This window comes from Acipenser ruthenus, chromosome 19 (assembly GCF_902713425.1).
Source record: "Acipenser ruthenus chromosome 19, fAciRut3.2 maternal haplotype, whole genome shotgun sequence".
NCBI lineage: Eukaryota > Metazoa > Chordata > Actinopteri > Acipenseriformes > Acipenseridae > Acipenser > Acipenser ruthenus.
Window position 1 is genome coordinate 15,058,769 of NC_081207.1, and position 20,870 is coordinate 15,079,638.

Genomic DNA, 20,870 nt, shown 5'->3' on the forward strand with positions numbered 1-20,870 from the left:
TGAAACCATTTGAATTGCTTTTAAACAAGCACAAGTTTGTATTTATAGTACGTTGTAGTTTAGAGTCAGATATTAGATTTAACAGACAGAGGTATATGGATTAATTGTGTATCTTTCTTTGCATTGTTTGTATCGTGATACAATTCCAAAAGCGCAACAAGATAGCTCATTGCAGTTCACCAAGTGGCTCTTGAATGACGAATGAGTGTGTTTTGTAGTTGGTATGAATACATACTCTCCCTAACTCATTTCACTTTGTAGTTTTTTAATATAATAATCCCTCATTAATTGCTCATTTGATCTTATTATATATCATACAAGTAGCCCATCAGGACCATCCCATGTATTGTAATACATATCATATTGTGACCAAGTGGGTAAGTGTGTGCAGGTGAAAACAATGCAGCAGTGCAGAAGAAACAATGAGATTCAGGTGCAATGGTGTTTAATGATCTTGTTTTCCAAAGCCTGACGGCAAAACAAACAGTAAATAATAATGATGGAAAGTAAAACAGTGGTGTGTATTACTTTACTTATAATCCCATTCTTTATACACCCACACATAACACAAAACACATACACAAGTCCTTTAGTGAGTGAATTAGTGCTCCTGGTGCAAATACGGTTCTTCGTGAAACAAGTGGTGATGTTATCCGGTTTGTTGCTGGCCTTTGGCGACAGCTCCGGATCGTGTTAGCTCTCTAAACAACAAACAAAGAGGTTTTTAACAAGACAGTACAAACATACACTCACCGTTCTCCTTTTTAGGCTTTCCCTAACCGTTCACTTCACTACGTCCCATTTTTATACCGTCATCCATGACCCCTTGGTCAACGAGCGCATCTGCTCCTCCAACCAGCGGATGCCACACCGTTTCCCGTCCAGATCATTGAGGTTGTGTACCATAGCTCTGCTCCCTTTCTAGATGGCCGACTTCCTCCTAACCCTGGGAATAAACTGTGGTGTCATTTAGTGCAGGGTAGTCTGTTCCCTTTACACAGCGCCCTTGCAGGTCGGGAGGGAGATCTAACACCAAGAATCATTCGATCTCTGTCACACCTGCATATCGTGATCTATGGAGAATGAGTGTTGAAATACCCTATTAAAGATAATTAATTAATATGTGTAATGGTTTCATTTAATTGTCAGTCTTTGTTATAAATTTCTCCTGGACAAGCTTGAGATCGCAGAGAAAAATAAGAGTAGAAAAGATGGTAAGTATCAAAATAGCATAAATCAGTACAGAACATTCAGCTGTCCATAATATCCAGTTACCAAATATCCAAATACTAATTACATGAAAAACTCAGGTATTCATCAATTGTCTATAATGGGTCTTTTCTATAAGAACTAGTACTACTCTTAAACCAGCAAATATAATAATATTAATATGTAAGCAGGAGAACTGTTTGAGTGAATATGAGTCAGTAAATACCCAAATAAAATCAGTGAATTCCAATTAATGGGACATTACGAAATTGTAATTCATTCTTTATTAATTGGTTGTTAAAATATATCTCTGTTAACTAAAATCCATGGTACACTAACTTAATACCCGTTTCATTTGTTTTATATTTATTCCAGCACCTTTTACTCTATTTCTGAGATTGCTATCTTATTCTCATTCTGTATACTTGTCAAGTCAACCATATAATATAATTTCCACCCCTTTTGTTAACAGAACAATATATATATATATATATATATATATATATATATATATATATATACACACACACACACACACATACAGACGTGCTCAAATTTGTTGGTACCCTTACATCTCATTGAAATAATGCTTCATTCCTCCTGAAAAGAGATACAAGCTGAACTCCAAGGTGAAGGTATGTCAGTTTCTGATCGCACCATCCGTCGCTTTTTGAGCGAAAGTGGGCTCCATGGAAGAAGACCCAGGAGGACTCCAGTTTTGAAAGAAAAACATAAAAAAGCCAGACTGGAATTTGCTAAAATGCATATTGACAAGACACAATCCTTCTGGGAGAATGTCCTTTGGACAGATGAGTCAAAACTGGAGCTTTCTGGCAAGTCACATCAGCTCTATGTTCACAGACGAAAAAATGAAGCTTTCAAAGAAAAGAACACCATACCTACAGTGAAACATGGAGGAGGCTCGGTTATGTTTTGGGGCTGCTTTGCTGCCTTGAATCTGTGCAGGGCACAATGAAATCTCAAGACTATCAAGGCATTCTGGAGCGAAACGTACTGCACAGTGTCAGAAAGCTCTGTCTCAGTCGCAGGTCATGGGTCCTCCAACAGGATAATGACCCAAAACACACAGCTAAAAGCACCCAAGAATGGATAAGAACAAAACATTGGACTATTCTGAAGTGGCCTTCTATGAGTCCTGATCTGAATCCTATCGAACATCTATGGAAAGAGCTGAAACTTGCAGTCTGGAGAAGGCACCCATCAAACCTGAGACAGCTGGAGCAGTTTGCTCAGGAAGAGTGGGCCAAACTCCCTGTTAACAGGTGCAGAAGTCTCATTGAGAGCTACAGAAAACGTTTGATTGCAGTGATTGCCTCTAAAGGTTGTGCAACAAAATATTAGGTTAGGGGTCCCATCATTTTTGTCCATGCCATTTTCATTTGTTTTCTTATTTACAATATTATGTTGAATAAAAAATCAAAAGCAAAGTCTGATTTCTATTAAATATGGAATAAACAATGGTGGATGCCAATTACTTTTGTCAGTTTCAAGTTATTTCAGAGAAAATTGTGCATTCTTCGTTTTTTGTGGAGGGGTACCAACAAATTTGAGCACGTCTGTATATATATATATGTAGCACACCCTTTTTAAATTTCACAAGTATCACCTTTTCTATGAATGCTAATTTATTACATTCCCCAAGTATATTCTCTGTACTCTTTTCTATTCCTTAGTTTAATGGAGAATACTTTATTTTTTTGCAATCATTTATTTTGAGGTGTGCTCTGTTGTAGAATTGTTCCAGTAGCGAGGTGAGGGTGTGCTCTGTTGTAGAACGGTTCCGGTAGCGAGGTGAGGGTGTGCTCTGTTGTAGAACGGTTCCAGTAGCGAGGTGAGGATGTGCTCTGTTGTAGAACGGTTCCAGTAGCGAGGTGAGGGTGTGCTCTGTTGTAGAACTGTTCCGGTAGCGAGGTGAGGGTGTGCTCTGTTGTAGAACTGTTCCAGTAGCAAGGTGAGGGTGTGCTGTGTTGTAGAACGGTTCCAGTAGCGAGGTGAGGGTGTGCTCTGTTGTAGAACGGTTCCGGTAGCGAGGTGAGGGTGTGCTCTGTTGTAAAATGGTTCCAGTAGCGAGGTGAGGGTGTGCTCTGTTGTAGAACGGTTCCGGTAGCGAGGTGAGGGTGTGCTCTGTTGTAGAACGGTTCCAGTAGCGAGGTGAGGGTGTGCTGTGTTGTAGAACGGTTCCAGTAGCAAGGTGAGGGTGTGCTCTGTTGTAGAACTGTTCCAGTAGTGAGGTGAGGGTGTGCTCTGTTGTTCACACTTTGTTCAATAAGAACAATCTTCATGCAGAGCTGTCCTTTCCTGGTCACCCAACCCAGTCCATTATTCAGTTAATCAGTTGTTAACTTTCCTTTTCTTCAGTGGCGATTCAGGTTAATATAGTTACTATTAAGACCTTTTAAACAGTGTCCAGGCTGGGGGTGTTTAGCTGGAATGAATTTAGAGCTGGTATTTCAGTTGTTGTTCATTGCTATCCTCTTCTCTGACTAAGTAGACAATCTCTGTGAAACAAAGAGTGCACTTTTTCTTATAGACCTTGAGGTTGTTTTCAGGACTTGCATACATATCTCATTACTACAGTAACAAGATTTTGCAAGATTTGAACATGAAAAAGAGAACAGTGAGCCCCATACCCTATCAGTGTTACCATGGGGACGAGACTAGCTGATGTTTTCATCTCATTTCCTAGTTACAGTTTCAAGGTGCTGGACTAATTATTGAGCAATAAAAGTTTGACCTTTTACCTACTTTTATGGTCCTTGTGGCAGGGCAGAAGCCTGCCATGTAAATAGTGTGTATGTGTGTGTGCGGTTTTGGTGTTGGGTTTGAATAAAGTTTGATTATTTGAATCTAAGTGTGGTAGGAATGGGGTTAATTCCATCCATGCCAGAATCCACGTGCAGAATGTCGCTGGGTCTTGATTGAATAATTTATGGTCTATCGAGCCCTAGCCACATGGTATATAAGGGGAGCCAGACCCTTTGTTTGTTGGAGGAGTTTAGTAGAAAGTGTATTGTGAGTGAAGGCGATTGCCCAGCCTGACGGTAAAGTATGTTTATTTTATCCCTTGTAACTCTGTTTCTTTATTGTTGTAAATAAATGTGCGCATTAGCACTTGACTGCAGCTTTCTTGACTCTGAGTCTCCTTTCTGATGGTATCCTTCTACATATGGTGTTGGGATAGCGCCCCCTAGGGACTCAGAGCCAAACAAAACCCTATTTAAGGTGGAGTGGATTAAAGGAGCAGTGAGTGGAGGCCTCTGGTCTAAACGCTTGCCCTTTCTATCAGGAGGACGAGGACGATGCTCTGTGTAGAGATCTGGAGTCCATGTCTCCCCCCCGAGAGGAAGCTGTCATCGTGGGCAACAACAGCACCAATGAGACCATCCTGCCCCGGAAAATCTCTGATGTCACTTCCTCTGGAGTGCAGTCTTTGGACGAGGAAGACGGAGAGACCAGCAACAACTGAAAGGACGGCAGGTTTGACATCTGAATCGCCTCCATACTCGGCACTAGTGGTAGATATGGCAGCAACTATTCATATATTTTTTTTAGTTTTGAGAAGATTTTTTTTGCTTCAATAAGTATTCAGTTGATATGCAATTACCCATGCATTCAATCATGTCTGTAGTGTTTATTTTGATATTTCAATAGATTGTTGTAGAGTTACACTTTAATAAAGAGCTAAGTTATATGCAGTAGGAGCTTGTGTTTATGATGATCTCATCAGAATTCTGGTAAGTTTCAATCTCCATGGTTTATATATATATATATATATATATATATATATATATATATATATATATATATATATATTGTAATAAATAGGTTTATAATCACTAATGTTACGAATATAGAACAGTGGGGGTGTCTTATATTGTAACATAGAGAATTATAATATTTAGTTGATATGGGTTTTAACCTGAAATAGGTGCAACTGTTATAAAATGATGGTTTGTTGTAACGGCAATGGAGTGACCACTTTTGATGGGTGGCACTGTTTCAGATAGAGCTATGGGAAATAATAGACCTATCTAGGAAGAGAAAGAGAACTCTATGATTGACCTGTGACCCGGATCTGAAAGGTGGCCATCTTTAAGAGGGGCAAGGGGAGTTTGCAGAGAGAGGAAGTGGTTGGAGTTAGTGAAGAGTGAGAGGGGGTTTGCAGACAAGAGTTAAACAAAAGGAAATTTGTTTGGTCAAAAAGTGTCTTTTTGGACATAAAACAAAGCCTGGACCTTTGAGTGTGGAGTCTAGCCTCTAAGTCCAGTTAAACCAAAGTCTGTTGGAAAAGCTGACTGGCCATGTGCACAGCGCAGGAGGTACCGGAACAAGGGAACCAGAATGGAATAAAGGTTTTCTTGGAAGACAGTAGGTGAAGCAAATAAGTACTTACTACAGTGTAAACAAAGCAACGGAGTAGTTGCAAAGAGACTGCAAAACCCCACTCAAGAGCAAACCAACCAAGTGCATGTCAGGTATACACTGCAAAATGTATATAGTGTAAAGAGTGGTCTGTGTGAGTTGAATAATCAAGGGTATGGTACACCAGAGTCTTACACAACTACCATTGTAGGTAAGGGTACTCTGGTGGAGGTAATGGTGTCAGACTGGCAGTGATAAATTGGCACACAGACAGTTTAAAGGCTACCACTGGTTGGTAGTGAAGATTTGAGTTGTTTTCTTTCTGTTACCTTCACCTTCTAACAGAATAAATATTGCCAGCAGCTGATGTACAGCAATTACAGTTGTGGGCATTGTAATCATTTACACCACCTCGACCATCCTGTCACACGTGGTGTCTTGTGTGGGATTCAATGCAGCTGAAACAACATCAGTCACCTACAGCACTCCAATCCACAACTAAGATGGCATCCTTAGAAGATTTAGTGAAGGCACTGGTACAAAGCACAAACGCTTTTGTACAGAGTCAAGAAGCAACTAACCGCTCATTGCTACAGGCTGCAGCAAAGCAACAAGAGGCTAGTTAGAGGCAGCGAGATGCAACAGCGGCACAGTATGAAGCAACCAAGGCACAGCAGGAGCAAATACAAGCTCTGGTAGAGCGACCGATCATAGCAACCTTAAGTTCAGATAAACCATCTTCCATCAGATCTAGTCATGTGCTTCAGAAGTTGACTGCGGAAGATGACATCGAAGTGTTCCTGGGGGCATTTGAGAAAACAGCCACCCGAGAGAAATGGCCAGCAGATCAGTGGGCGGGGATTCTAGCACCCTTCCTGAAAGAAGATGCCCAGAAGGCCTACCACGATCTCCCCTCAACCGTCGCAGATAACTACGAACAGCTGAAGGCGGAGATCCTTGCCAGAGCTGGCGTCACTACTGCAATGAGGGCCCAGAAATTCCACTCCTGGCTTTTCAACTCAACGGTAGCGCCCAGATCCCAGATGTTCGACCTGTTACATATAGCGCGAAGATGGCTGGACCCAGAGGTGAATGATGCAGTGAAGATCGTCAACATGATAGTGATGGATCGCTATCTGAGAGCCATGCCAGCTCATTTGAGGAAGTGGGTGGGGCGATGTGATCCATCTACATCGACGAGTTTGTGACCTTGGTGGAGCGAGAGTATGCTGCAGAGGAGTTGGCCAAACAACCCCTTCCATCGCAGCCAGGGATTCTTCAACACACCTCTTCATCCGCGAAGCAACGGCAAGCGCCCAGACCGGGTAAGACCGTGATAAAAGGGGGAGATGTTGAAGAGCAGTCACCGACTGTGAAGGGACTTAATCGGGACAGTGGGGTTAAAATTCAGGGGTATAATAGATTTGCTGAAGACATTTGTCATAAATGCCACAAAAAGGGTCATATTGTAATACAGTGTAAAGGTATGGAGGAGCCTATGGAGTGTAATATAGGACATAGTTACTGTGGATGTATCACTGTGTCAGGGGTAGCCATTTGTAATACACCTTACATTGTCAACATAATAGTAAATGGAAAGGAAGCAAAAGCTATCGCAGATTCAGGCAGTTCAATTACATTGGTACGCCCGGAGTTTGTGGAAACCAATAAATTGGATGAAAGTTTTAAAACCGGAATTACATGCATTCATGGGGATGTACGATACTATCCCACCACCAAAGCCAGATTTTGTTGCAACAAGACTGCACTGGTTGTATGGGTAGGAGTCATCCCTAGTCTGCCCCACCCTGTAATTCTTGGTAGAGACTTCCCAGGTTTTAAAAGCCTGGTACAATTCAGCGGAAAATTGGAATCATCCGAGGTAAGAAGGGAGGGGGCATTGGAACCTCCAGACAGCTTGTTTGCTATGTTTCAATTCACTGACCCTGACCTCTTTCCCAGACACAATAAAAGTAAAATAAGCAAATCACGTAAGCAAAGACGGCTAGAAAAGAAAAGAGGGCCGCCTGTGAGGTCTGTGTTGCTGGGTAATTTTGGTAATGGGAACAAAAAGGGGGTTGGCACCCAATGTAGCCAGAATGACATTTCTAATGAAACAGGGGAGGTAATAATTGATACTGGACCTGAGAATGAAACATGGTTTGAGTCATTTAAATTATGTGGTCAATTCGGCAGAGAACAGGAGAGGGATTCAACTCTTGTAAATGTAAAGAAGGGGGTGGTATCTGTTAATGGTGTGCCAGTGGAGGGCACTGTTGTTAACCCTAGAGAGCATTTTATTGTGAAGGACAATTTGTTATACCGGGTTATTGAAATTAATGGTAAGAGAGTGGAACAGTTGTTGGTCCCTCAGACCTATAGAAATACTGTAAAGAAATTGGCGCGTGACCATTTGTTCGGTGCACACCTGGGGTGGGAGAAAACATATCAAAGAATCTCACAGAGATTTTATTGGTTGGGGATACAGAGAGATGTAGAAAATTTCTGTAAATCCTGTCCCGAGTGTCAGCGAGCTGGACCTCGCCCACACTTTAGACCGCCTCTGGAGTCAATGCCCATAATTGATGTCTCCTTTGAGCGCATAGCCATGGACCTGGTGGGGCCTTTAAATAGATCTGCCAGGGGCCATGACCATGTACTCGTCATTCTGGATTATGCGACCCGATATCCAGAGGCGATTCCGTTAAGAAATACAGCTTCCAAGCACATTGCAAAGGAGCTAGTACAGGTATTTTCGAGGGTTGGAATACCAAAAGAGATCTTAACGGACCAAGGTACTCCCTTTGTAAGTAAGCTAATGCGGGACTTGTGTGCAACATTGCATATTAAACCTATACGCACCTCTGTTTACCACCCACAGACGGATGGTCTCGTGGAAAGGTTTAATAAGACCCTGAAATCTATGCTGAGGAAGGTGATCAGCAAAGATGGAAAAGACTGGGACTTATTGTTACTGTACTTGATGTTTGCTATCCGGGAAGTCCCTCAATCTTCCACTGGGTTTCTCTCCATTTGAGCTGTTGTATGGGAGACAGCCCAGAGGGATTCTTGATATAGCAAAAGAGACCTGGGAAGAGGAAGTATCCTCAGGTAAAAACGTTATAGAGCATGTGCTTCAAATGCGGGATCGGATTGAGAGGGTGACCCCAATCGTCCGTAAGCATATGGAGCAAGCACAGTCTAGGCAAGCCCACTATTACAACAAGTCCGCCAAAGCTAGATCTTTCCAACCTGGAGACTAATGGTGTTAGTACCAACTCCAGAGAGTAAACTGTTTACTCATTGGCAAGGACCCTTTGAGATTATTGAGCAAGTGGGTACCGTAGACTACCGGGTGAGACAGCCGGGAAGACGAAAACCTAAGCAGATCTACCATGTGTGAAAGAATCGAACCTCTTTGCGGTTCGTTGCCCCTTTAAAAACACTGACCCAACACAGAAATTGATTTTTGAAGCGCGGTTGCGCAATTTTTAATGAAAACACAAAAACAAAATAAACAAAACAGCTAGCTCTCTTTGAGCACTAACTAAAACAAAACAGGAACCTAAACTAAAACAGGACAGCTAAGCTGTTTACCTGTACAAAAATAAACAAACAAAACAGCACACACACAAAAAGGCTTCACTCTACCTTTTACAAATTACAGCTGTACCCACACCAGCACAGTCGGGCCTCTGCCCTCTTCAGCAGCCGCCCAGAGCAGACTGACTGCTCTCTTTTTAAACCCTGCACCTGGCTCTAATTTTCAATAATAGCCAGGTGCAGGTAATGATCAATCAATAAAACAATTAACAAAAGACAAAAGTGTGCCTTCCGCACATGTTTTTTTAGAGGGAGGAATTAACCCCCTCCCTGCTGTCTCACACATGTAAATCTGCTAAAACATTGGACCGATAGAGAGGCCTTGGTGGTAACTCCCCATAATAAGCCTGATAAGTGCAGAACTCCTCCGAAGGTAACCCCACACAGAGTACAGGGTGGGGTAAACCTAGGACCTGATTTGAGTGTTAAGCAGGTTAGTGAGGTAGAGAAGCTGGTGGTTGATAACCGTGATGTCTTTTCCACTTTACCAGGCCGGACTCGAGAGCTCCAGCATGAGATTATCACTCCTCCTGGGGTCAGGATAAAACTGCGCCCCTATAGAGTGCCAGAGGCAAAAAGGGCGGATGTTCTAAAGGAGCTGAAATCCATGTTGGACCTCGATGTTATTGAGGAGTCCAGCCCCTGGACCAGTCCAATTGTCATGGTCCCAATGCCCAGCGGGCTATGGAGGTTCTGCAACGACTTTCGTCAATTGAACGAAGTGTCTAAGTTCGACGCATATCCAATGCCTCAGGTGGACGAACTTAGAGAAAAGTTGGGCAAGGCTAGGTATCTGACGACCCTTGATCTAACGAAAGGGTATTGGCAGATTCCGTTATCGTCTGAGAGTAAGGAAAAGACAGCCTTTGTAACACCTTGGGGCCTATACCAGTACAAGGTAATGCCATTTGGTCTGCATGGAGCTCCGGCTACATTCCAGCGCCTCATGGATAAGGTCCTAAAGCCGCACGCCGAATATGCATCGGCGTATATAGATGACATAGTGATCCATTCGGAGACATGGGAGGATCACATAATCAGGGTAGGTGCTGTCTTGCAGAGTCTCAGGGAAGCGTCGTTGACAGCTTACCCTGAAAAGTGTTATGTGGGGTTAACTGAAACCAAGTATTTGGGCTATAGTGTGGGAGGAGGACAGGTAAAGCCTCAGTCCAGCAAAGTGGACACCATCAAGAATTGGCCACGACCATTTAACAAAAAGCAAGTGAGTGCCTTTCTTGGTTTGGTAGGCTATTATAGGCGGTTTATACCAGAATTCTCTACAATATGTGCGCCACTTACTGACTTAGTAAAAAAATCTGCACCCAACATGGACTAATGTTGCAGAGCAAGCATTTAAGAAGTTGTCAAATGCCTTATGCAGTGAACCGGTGCTGGCAGTGGCAGACTTCACAAAACCTTTTGTGGTGCAGACTGATGCTTCGGATGTAGGCATCGGAGCAGTCCTCTCACAGGTAATAAATAATGAAGAGCACCTCGTAATTATTATTATTATTTATTATTTATTTCTTAGCAGACGCCCTTATCCAGGGCGACTTACAATTGTTACAAGATATCACATTATACATTATTTCACATTATACAGATATCACATTATTTTTACATATAATTACCCATTTATACAGTTGGGTTTTTACTGGAGCAATCTAGGTAAAGTACCTTGCTCAAGGATACAACAGCAGTGTCCCCCACTGGGGATTGAACCCACAACCCTCTGGGCAAGAGTCCAGAGCCCTAACCACTACTCCACACTGCTGCCCATAATGTACCTCAATGCCACCGAGGGAAACCAGGTATGCAGTAGTTGAGAAGGAATGTCTGGCAATCAAGTGGGCAGTGGAGGCACTGAAGTATTACTTGATTGGTAGGGAGTTCACTTTGGTTACAGACCATTCTCCTCTCAAATGGATGAAGGAGAATAAAGAGAAAAATGCGAGAGTAACCAGGTGGTTCCTTACACTTCAACCTTACAAGTACAAAGTGGAACATCGTAGTGGTTCGAAGAATGCGAATGCTATTATGGAGTGAGGGGTTCCACCGAAACAAGTTCTCCAGGGCCTGCTGCCCCTCCACCCTCTCTGTCACCCCCCTGGACCTCTCTGATCACTATTTCATCTCTTTTTCTCTGTCTCTCCCCCCTCTCCCTGCTCCTCCTACCCCCACTGTCACCTCTCGCCGTAACCTCCGCTCTCTCTCCCCCTCTGTCCTTGCCTCCACTGCTCTCTCTCACCTCCCTCCTATCGACTCCTTTTCACAACTCTCCGTAGACTCTGCTACCTCCACCCTCTTCTCCTCACTCACCTCCTCCCTCGACTCCCTCTGTCCCCTCACCTCCCGTCCTGCTCGCCCCTCCCCTCCCCATCCCTGGCTCTCCTCTGCGCTCCGCTCGGCAAGAATCACACTGCGATCTGCTGAAAAGAAATGGAAGAGAACCAAACTCCCTGCTGCCCTAGACCTTTACCGCACTCTCCTCTCCTCCTTCTCCTCTACTCTCTCCTCTGCTAAATGTGCTTATTTCCAATCTGTAATCCAAGCCTCCACTAACAACCCACGTAAACTATTCTCTACCTTCTCCTCCCTCCTTAACCCTCCCCCCCTCCTCCTCCCTCCTCTATCTCCCCTGATGACTTTGCCTCCTTCTTCTCTTCTAAAATTTCAGATATCCGCAAACTCTTTAACACCTCTCCCTCCCCCGCACCCCCTCCCGCTCCAACTCCTACACCCACTGCAACCCCTACTAACTCACCCTCCTTCTCCACCTTCTTGCCCCTCTCAGACTCTGACCTCTCCTCCCTGCTCCAGGGTCACAAACCCACCACGTGTGCCTTGGACCCCCTCCCCACTCACCTCTTTCAAGCTGCTGCTCCTGCTCTACTCCCCTTCATCTCCTCCCTCCTCAACACCTCTCTACTTTCTGGTATCGACCCCACCTCCCTCCAGAGCTACCGTCCTGTCTCCCTCCTACCCTTCCTCTCCAAAACCCTCGAGCGGACTGTACACCGCCAGCTCTCTGCTTTCCTGTCCAACCACTCTCTGCTTGACCCTCTCCAATCTGGCTTCCGCTCTGCTCACTCTACTGAAACCGCCCTCCTGTCTGTCACCAAGTCACTTAAATGTGCCCGAGCTGCCTCTCTCTCCTCTGTCCTAATTCTCTTCGACCTCTCTGCTGCCTTTGACACTGTTAATCACTCTATTCTACTATCATCTCTTGCTGACCTGGGGATCTCTGGCACTGCTCTGGCCTGGTTCTCCTCCTACCTCTCCAACCGCACTTACCAGGTAACCTGGCGTGGAGCAACCTCCACACCTCACCCTCTCTTAACTGGAGTCCCCCAAGGGTCAGTCTTGGGTCCTCTCCTGTTCTCTCTCTACACCCGCTCCCTGGGCCCCCTCATCGCATCCTATGGTTTCTCATACCATTTCTATGCTGATGATGCTCAGATTTTCCTCTCCTTCCCCACCTCTGACTCCACCATCTCCTCCCGTATCTCTACCTGTCTGTCTGCTATTTCCTCCTGGATGCACTCGCATCACCTCAAACTCAACCTCTCTAAATCTGACCTCCTTTTCTTTCCTTCCTCCTCCCCCTCCTCTGATCTCTCCATCTCTGTTCCTCTGGAATCTACCACACTCTCTCCCTCTTCCTCAGCTAAGAACCTTGGAGTCACCCCGGACCCCTGCCTCTCTTATTCCCAGCACATCTCCACTCTGGCACGCACTTGCAGATTCTTCCTGAGCAACATCCGAAGAATCCGACCCTTCCTCACCAACTATGCTACCCAGCTCCTGGTCCAGGCCCTGTTACTCTCCCGCCTAGACTACTGCAACTCCCTCCTGGCTGGCCTCCCTGCGTCCGCCACCCGTCCGCTCCAGCTCATCCAGAACTCTGCTGCCCGCCTAGTGTTCTCTCTGCCTCGCTTCGCCCACGCTACTCCACTACTCCGCTCGCTCCACTGGCTCCCGATCACCGCTCGCATCCAGTTCAAGACTCTTGTACTAGCCTACAGATGCCTTGACCAGACTGCACCCAGCTACCTCCAGACCCTCATCTCTCCCTACACCCCCACTCGACCTCTCCGCTCCGCCTGCACTAGAAGACTAGTTCTACCACCGCTACGCTCCCCTGCCTCCAAAGCCCGCTCCTTCTCCACCCTTGCTCCGCAGTGGTGGAATGACCTTCCTACAGATGTCAGGACTGCCCAGTCCCTGACCACATTCCGGCGCCTCCTTAAGACTCACCTCTTCAAAGAGCACCTGTAGAACTCCTCTGTTTGTATCCTGGGACACTATCACCCTTCATGTAAATGTGCTTTATTTTGCTCTTATCAGCCCCTATTTTACTGCATTTAATCCTGTACTTCAGAATACTGTAATCTGCCAAGTTTTTAACCTGTAGTACTTTGTATTTAATCACATCCTGATGTAACTATCACTATTTAATCATATCCTGATGTAACTATCACTATTACCTGCTGTATTATTGAATTGTGGTTTGTCAAACTTGTACTTTACTTGAACAAAAGTTATTGTATTTCTTGCTCTTATTGTATTACTTGTATTGTAACGCTTGAAATGTTTTTGCTTATGATTGTAAGTCGCCCTGGATAAGGGCGTCTGCTAAGAAATAAATAATAATAAAAGTTGGTGGGGTAGGAAGGTCGCTAAAACCAGTAGGTTTAAGCTGGGTGGGAGGATGTGTAATAAATAGGTTTATAATCACTAATGTTACGAATATAGAACAGTGGGGGTGTCTTATATTGTAACATAGAGAATTATAATATTTAGTTGATATGGGTTTTAACCTGAAATAGGTGCAACTGTTATAAAATGATGGTTTGTTGTAACGGCAATGGAGTGACCACTTTTGATGGGTGGCACTGTTTCAGATAGAGCTATGGGAAATAATAGACCTATCTAGGAAGAGAAAGAGAACTCTATGATTGACCTGTGACCCGGATCTGAAAGGTGGCCATCTTTAAGAGGGGCAAGGGGAGTTTGCAGAGAGAGGAAGTGGTTGGAGTTAGTGAAGAGTGAGAGGGGGTTTGCAGACAAGAGTTAAACAAAAGGAAATTTGTTTGGTCAAAAAGTGTCTTTTTGGACATAAAACAAAGCCTGGACCTTTGAGTGTGGAGTCTAGCCTCTAAGTCCAGTTAAACCAAAGTCTGTTGGAAAAGCTGACTGGCCATGTGCACAGCGCAGGAGGTACCGGAACAAGCGAACCAGAATGGAATAAAGGTTTTCTTGGAAGACAGTAGGTGAAGCAAATAAGTACTTACTACAGTGTAAACAAAGCAACGGAGTAGTTGCAAAGAGACTGCAAAACCCCACTCAAGAGCAAACCAACCAAGTGCATGTCAGGTATACACTGCAAAATGTATATAGTGTAAAGAGTGGTCTGTGTGAGTTGAATAATCAAGGGTATGGTACACCAGAGTCTTACACAACTACCATTGTAGGTAAGGGTACTCTGGTGGAGGTAATGGTGTCAGACTGGCAGTGATAAATTGGCACACAGACAGTTTAAAGGCTACCACTGGTTGGTAGTGAAGATTTGAGTTGTTTTCTTTCTGTTACCTTCACCTTCTAACAGAATAAATATTGCCAGCAGCTGATGTACAGCAATTACAGTTGTGGGCATTGTAATCATTTACACCACCTCGACCATCCTGTCACAATATATATATATATATATATATATATATACATATATATATATATATATATTGTGAAGGGTTTTAGTCCTTCGGGTTCTTTTCCAGCACTTTAAATGACCCAGCCACACACAAAACTTGATTTTTAACAGCGCTGTTGCGCTATTTTTTTAATAGTCACAAAACCAAAATAAACAAAATACAAAACAAACACCTAGCTCTGTACGAGCACTAACTACACCTCAGGAACACCCTGACTACCAGTGGGACAGCTAGGCTGTTTCCCCACTACACAATAAACAACACCACACAGGTTTCATACAACACACTTTACCTTACGACTGCTGGGAAGCAGAGTACCTCTTCCTGCCTCCTTCTACTCAGCAGCCTAAAACAGACTGGCTGCTCTCTTTAAATACCCTGCACCTGGCTCTAATTTACAATGATCACCAGGTGCAGGGGATAATTAAATAATAAAACAAAACAATGACATCAACCAATGTGCATTTGCACATGTTTTCTGCAGGGAGGATTTTAACCCCCTCCCTGCTGTGTTACAATATATATACAGTGGCTCTCAAAAGTATTCACCCCCTTGGACTATTTCACATTTTATTGTGTAATCAAATGGATTTAAAGTTTTTGCCACTGATCAACACAAAAAAAGTCCATAATGTCAAAGTGAAAAATACAATCTACAAATTGTTCTAAATTAATTACAGATACAAAACAGAAAATAATTGATTGCATAAGTATTCACCCCCTTGAGTCAATATTTGGTAGAGGCACCTTTGGCAGCAATTACAGCCATGAGTCTATTTGGATAAGTCTCTACCAGCTCTGCACATCTGGACACTGCAATTTTTGCCCATTCTTCTTTGCAAAATTGCTCAAGCTCTGACAACTTGGATGGGGACCTTTAGTGAACAGCAATTTTCAACTCTTTCCACATATTCTCAATTGGATTGAGGTCCGGGCTTTGACTGGGCCACTCCAGGACATTGACCTTTTTGTTTTTAAGCCACTCCAGTGTGGCTTTGGCTGTATGTTTGGGGTCATTGTCCTGCTGGAAGATGAATCTTCTCCCAAGGCCCAGGTCTCTTGCAGAATTCAGGAGGTTTTACAGTAGGGATGGTGTTCTCAGGATGATGTGCGGTGTTAGGCTTGCGCCAAACATAGCGCTTAGCGTTGAGGCCAAAAAGCTCTATTTTGGTCTGATCAGACTATAGAATCTTCTTCCACTTGGTCTCAGAGTCTCCCACATGCCTCCTGGCAAACTCTAGCCGAGATCTGATGTGAGTTTTTTTCAACAATGGCTTTCTTTTTACCACTCTCCCATAAAGGCCAGTTTTGTGAAGCACCTGGGCTATTTTTGCCGTATGCATAGTGTCTCCCAGCTCACCCGTGGAAGACTCTAACTCCTTTAGAGTTGTGGTAGGCCTCTTGGTGGCCTCCCTAACTAGTTCCCTTTTCGCCTGGATACTCTTTTTGAGGAAGGCCTGTTCTAGACAGATTCACAGTTGTGCCATATTCTCTCAATTTTTTGATAATGCACTTTACTGTGCTCCGGGGGATATTCAATGCCTTGGAAATGTTCTTATATCCCACCCCTGATTGGTGCTTCTGAAGAACAATATTCTGGATTTGCTTTGAATGTTCCTTCGTCTTCATGATGTAGTTTTTGTTAGGAAATGTACTAACCAACAGTGGGACCTCTGAGAGACAGGTGTATTTAACCTGAAATCATGTGAACACCTTAATTGCAAACAGGTGGACTCAATTCAACTAATTATGTGACTTCTAAAGACAACTGGTTGCACCAGAGCTTATTTAGGTGTGTCATAGCAAAGGGGGTGAATACTTATGCAATCAATTATTTTATGTTTTATATTTGTAATTAATTTAGAACAATTTGTAGATTTTATTTTTCACTTTGACATTATGGACTTTTTTTGTGTTGATCAGTGGCAAAAACTCCTAATTAAATCCATTTTGATTCCATTTTGTAACACAATAAAATATGGAAAAGTCCAAGGGGGGTGAATACTTTTGAGAGCCACTTTATATACAGACGTGCTCAAATTTGTTGGTACCCCCCCACAAAAAACAAAGAATGCACAATTTTCTCTGAAATAACTTGAAACTGAATAAGAAAACAAATGAAAATGGCATGGACAAAAATGATGGGACCGCTAACCTAATATTTTGTTGCACGACCTTTAGAGGCAATCACTGCAATCAAACGTTTTCTGTAGCTCTCAATGAGACTTCTGCACCTGTTAACAGGGAGTTTGGCCCACTCTTCCTGAGCAAACTGCTCCAGCTGTCTCAGGTTTGATGGGTGCCTTCTCCAGACTGCAAGTTTCAGCTCTTTCCATAGATGTTCGATAGGATTCAGATCAGGACTCATAGAAGGCCACTTCAGAATAGTCCAATGTTTTGTTCTTATCCATTCTTGGGTGCTTTTAGCTGTGTGTTTTGGGTCATTATCCTGTTGGAGGACCCATGACCTGCGACTGAGACAGAGCTTTCTGACACTGTGCAGTACGTTTCGCTCCAGAATGCCTTGATAGTCTTGAGATTTCATTGTGCCCTGCACAGATTCAAGGCAGCAAAGCAGCCCCAAAACATAACCGAGCCTCCTCCATGTTTCACTGTAGGTATGGTGTTCTTTTCTTTGAAAGCTTCATTTTTTCGTCTGTGAACATAGAGCTGATGTGACTTGCCAGAAAGCTCCAGTTTTGACTCATCTGTCCAAAGGACATTCTCCCAGAAGGATTGTGTCTTGTCAATATGCATTTTAGCAAATTCCAGTCTGGCTTTTTTATGTTTTTCTTTCAAAACTGGAGTCCTCCTGGGTCTTCTTCCATGGAGCCCACTTTCGCTCAAAAAGCGACGGATGGTGCGATCAGAAACTGACATACCTTCACCTTGGAGTTCAGCTTGTATCTCTTTGGCAGTTATCCTTGGTTCTTTTTCTACCATTCGCACTATCCTTCTGTTCACTCTGGGGTCGATTTTCCTCTTGCGGCCGCGCCCAGGGAGGTTGGCTACAGTTCCATGGACCTTAAACTTCTTAATAATATTTGCAAGTGTTGTCACAGGAACATCAAGCTGCTTGGAGATGGTCTTGTAGCCTTTACCTTTACCATGCTTGTCTATTATTTTCTTTCTGATCTCCTCAGACAACTCTCTCCTTTGCTTTCTCTGGTCCATGTTCAGTGTGGTGCACACAATGGTACCAAACAGCACGGTGACTACTTTTCTCCATTTAAATAGGCTGAATGACTGATTACAAGATTGGAGACATGTGTGATACTAAGTAAAGAAACTAATTAGTTTGAAATATCTCTATAATCCAATTATTTATTATCTTTTCTAAGGGGTACCAACAAATGTGTCCAGGCCATTTTAGAATATCTTTGTAGAATAAGCAATAATTCATCTCTTTTCACAGCTTCTTTGCTTTATTCTATGACATACCAAAGGCATGCAAGTATACATGATAAAATAGCTTTTAATTTCATCACTTTTCAGGAGGAATGAAGCATTATTTCAATGAGCTGTAAGGGTACCAACAAATTTGAGCACGTCTGTATATATGTATGTATATATACGTCTGTATAGCTCTGGAAAAAATTAAGAGACCACTGCAAAATTATCAGTTTCTCTGGTTTTACTATTTATAGGTATGTGTTTGGGTAAAATGAACATTTTAGTTTTATTCTATAAACTATTGACAACATTTCTCCCAAATTCCAAATAAAAATATTGTCATTTAGAGCATTTATTTGCAGAAAATGACAACTGGTCAAAATAACAAAAAAGATGCAGTGTTGTCAGACCTCGAATAATGCAAAGAAAATAAGTTCATATTCATTTTTAAACAACACAATACTAATGTTTTAACTTAGGAAGAGTTCAGAAATCAATATTTGGTGGAATAACCCTGATTTTCAAGCACAGCTTTCATGCGTCTTGGCATGCTCTCCACCAGTCTTTCACATTGATGTTGGGTGACTTTATGCAACTCCTGGCGCAAAACTTCAAGCAGCTTGGCTTTGTTTGATGGCTTGTGACCATCCATCTTCCTCTTGATCACATTCCAGAGGTTTTCAATGGGGTTCAGGTCTGGAGATTGGGCTGGCCATGACAGGGTTTTGATCTGGTGGTCCTCCATCCACACCTTGATTGACCTGGCTGTGTGGCATGGAGCATTGTCCTGCTGGAAAAACCAATCCTCAGAGTTGTGGAACATTGTCAGAGCAGAAGGAAGCAAGTTTTCTTCCAGGACAACATAAGAACATAAGAACATAAGAAAGTTTACAAACGAGAGGAGGCCATTCAGCCCATCTTGCTCGTTTGGTTGTTAGTAGCTTATTGATCCCAGAATCTCATCAAGCAGCTTCTTGAAGGATCCCAGGGTGTCAGCTTCAACAACATTACTGGGGAGTTGGTTCCAGACCCTCACAATTCTCTGTGTAAAAAAGTGCCTCCTATTTTCTGTTCTGAATGCCCCTTTATCTAATCTCCATTTATGACCCCTGGTCCTTTTTTCTTTTTTCAAGTCAAAGAAGTCCCCCGGGTTGACATTGTCTATACCTTTTAGGATTTTGAATGTTTGAATCAGATCGCCGCGTAGTCTTCTTTGTTCAAGACTGAATAGATTCAATTCTTTTAGCCTGTCTGCATACGACATGCCTTTTAAACCCGGGATAATTCTGGTTGCTCTTCTTTGCACTCTTTCTAGAGCAGCAATATCCTTTTTGTAACGAGGTGACCAGAACTGAACACAATATTCTAGGTGAGGTCTTACTACTGCATTGTAGAGTTTTAACATTACTTCCCTTGATTTAAATTCAACACTTCTCACAATATATCCAAGCATCTTGTTGGCCTTTTTTATAGCTTCCCCACATTGTCTAGATGAAGACATTTCTGAGTCAACATGAACTCCTAGGTCTTTTTCATAGTTCCCTTCTTCAATTTCACTATCTCCCATATGATATTTATAATGAACATTTTTATTGCCCGCATGCAATACTTTACACTTTTCTCTATTAAATTTCATTTGCCATGTGTCTGCCCAATTTTGAATGCGGCCTAGATCATTTTGAATGACCTTTGCTGCTTCAACAGTGTCTGCCACTCCTCCTATTTTTGTGTCGTCTGCAAATTTAACGAGTTTGCTTACTATATCAGAGTCTAAATCATTAATGTAGATTAGGAATAGCAGAGGACCTAATACTGGTCCCTGTGGTACACCACTGGTTACCTCACTCCATTTCGAGGTTTCTCCTCTAATCAGTACTTTCTGTTTTCTACACGTTAACCACTCCCTAATCCATGTGCATGCATTTCCTTGAATCCCTACAACCTTGTACTTGGCTTGATTCATGCCAAAGCTGCCCGATTCCAGCCTTGCTGAAGCACCCCAAGATCATCACCGATCCTCCACCACATTTCACAGTGGGTGCGAGACACTGTGGCTTGTAGGCCTCTCCAGGTCTCCGTCTAAACATTAGATGACCAGGTGCTGGGCAAAGCTGAAAATTGGACTCATCTGGGGGTGCTTCAGCAAGGCTGGAATTGGGCAGCTTTGGCATGAATCAAGCCAAGTACAAGGTTGTCCTGGAAGAAAACTTGCTTCCTTCTGCTCTGACAATGTTCCCCAACTCTGAGGATTGGTTTTTTCAGCAGGACAATACTCCATGCCACACAGCCAGGTCAATCAAGGTGTGGATGGAGGACCACCAGATCAAGACCCTGTCATGGCCAGCCCAATCTCCAGACCTGAACTCCACTGAAAACCTCTGGAATGTGATCAAGAGGAAGATGGATGGTCACAAGCCATCAAACAAAGCCGAGCTGCTTGAATTTTTGCGCCAGGAGTGGCATAAAGTCACCCAACATCAATGTGAAAAACTGGTGGAGAGCATACCAAGACGCATGAAAGCTGTGCTTGAAAATCAGGGTTATTCCACCAAATATTGATTTCTGAACTCT

At 43.3% G+C, this 20,870-nt stretch overlaps 1 protein-coding gene across 3 annotated transcripts in view; it reads left to right on the forward strand.

Moving 5' to 3' along the window:
- The window catches only part of LOC117424280 (protein FAM131B-like), a 49,413-nt gene that overhangs the window by 26,038 nt on the left and 2,505 nt on the right, over positions 1-20,870 (forward strand). The window contains exon 9 of one of the 3 annotated variants that reach the window (XM_058992523.1): positions 4,517-4,745. The exons of 1 other annotated variant lie outside the window; for it this stretch is intronic. In XM_058992523.1, coding sequence (XP_058848506.1) covers positions 4,517-4,696 — 180 coding nt within the window. In that variant the 3' untranslated portion in view covers positions 4,697-4,745. The remainder of the gene's footprint in view (positions 1-4,516; positions 4,746-20,870) is intronic. One more of the 3 variants, XM_058992522.1, reaches the window with a different exon arrangement.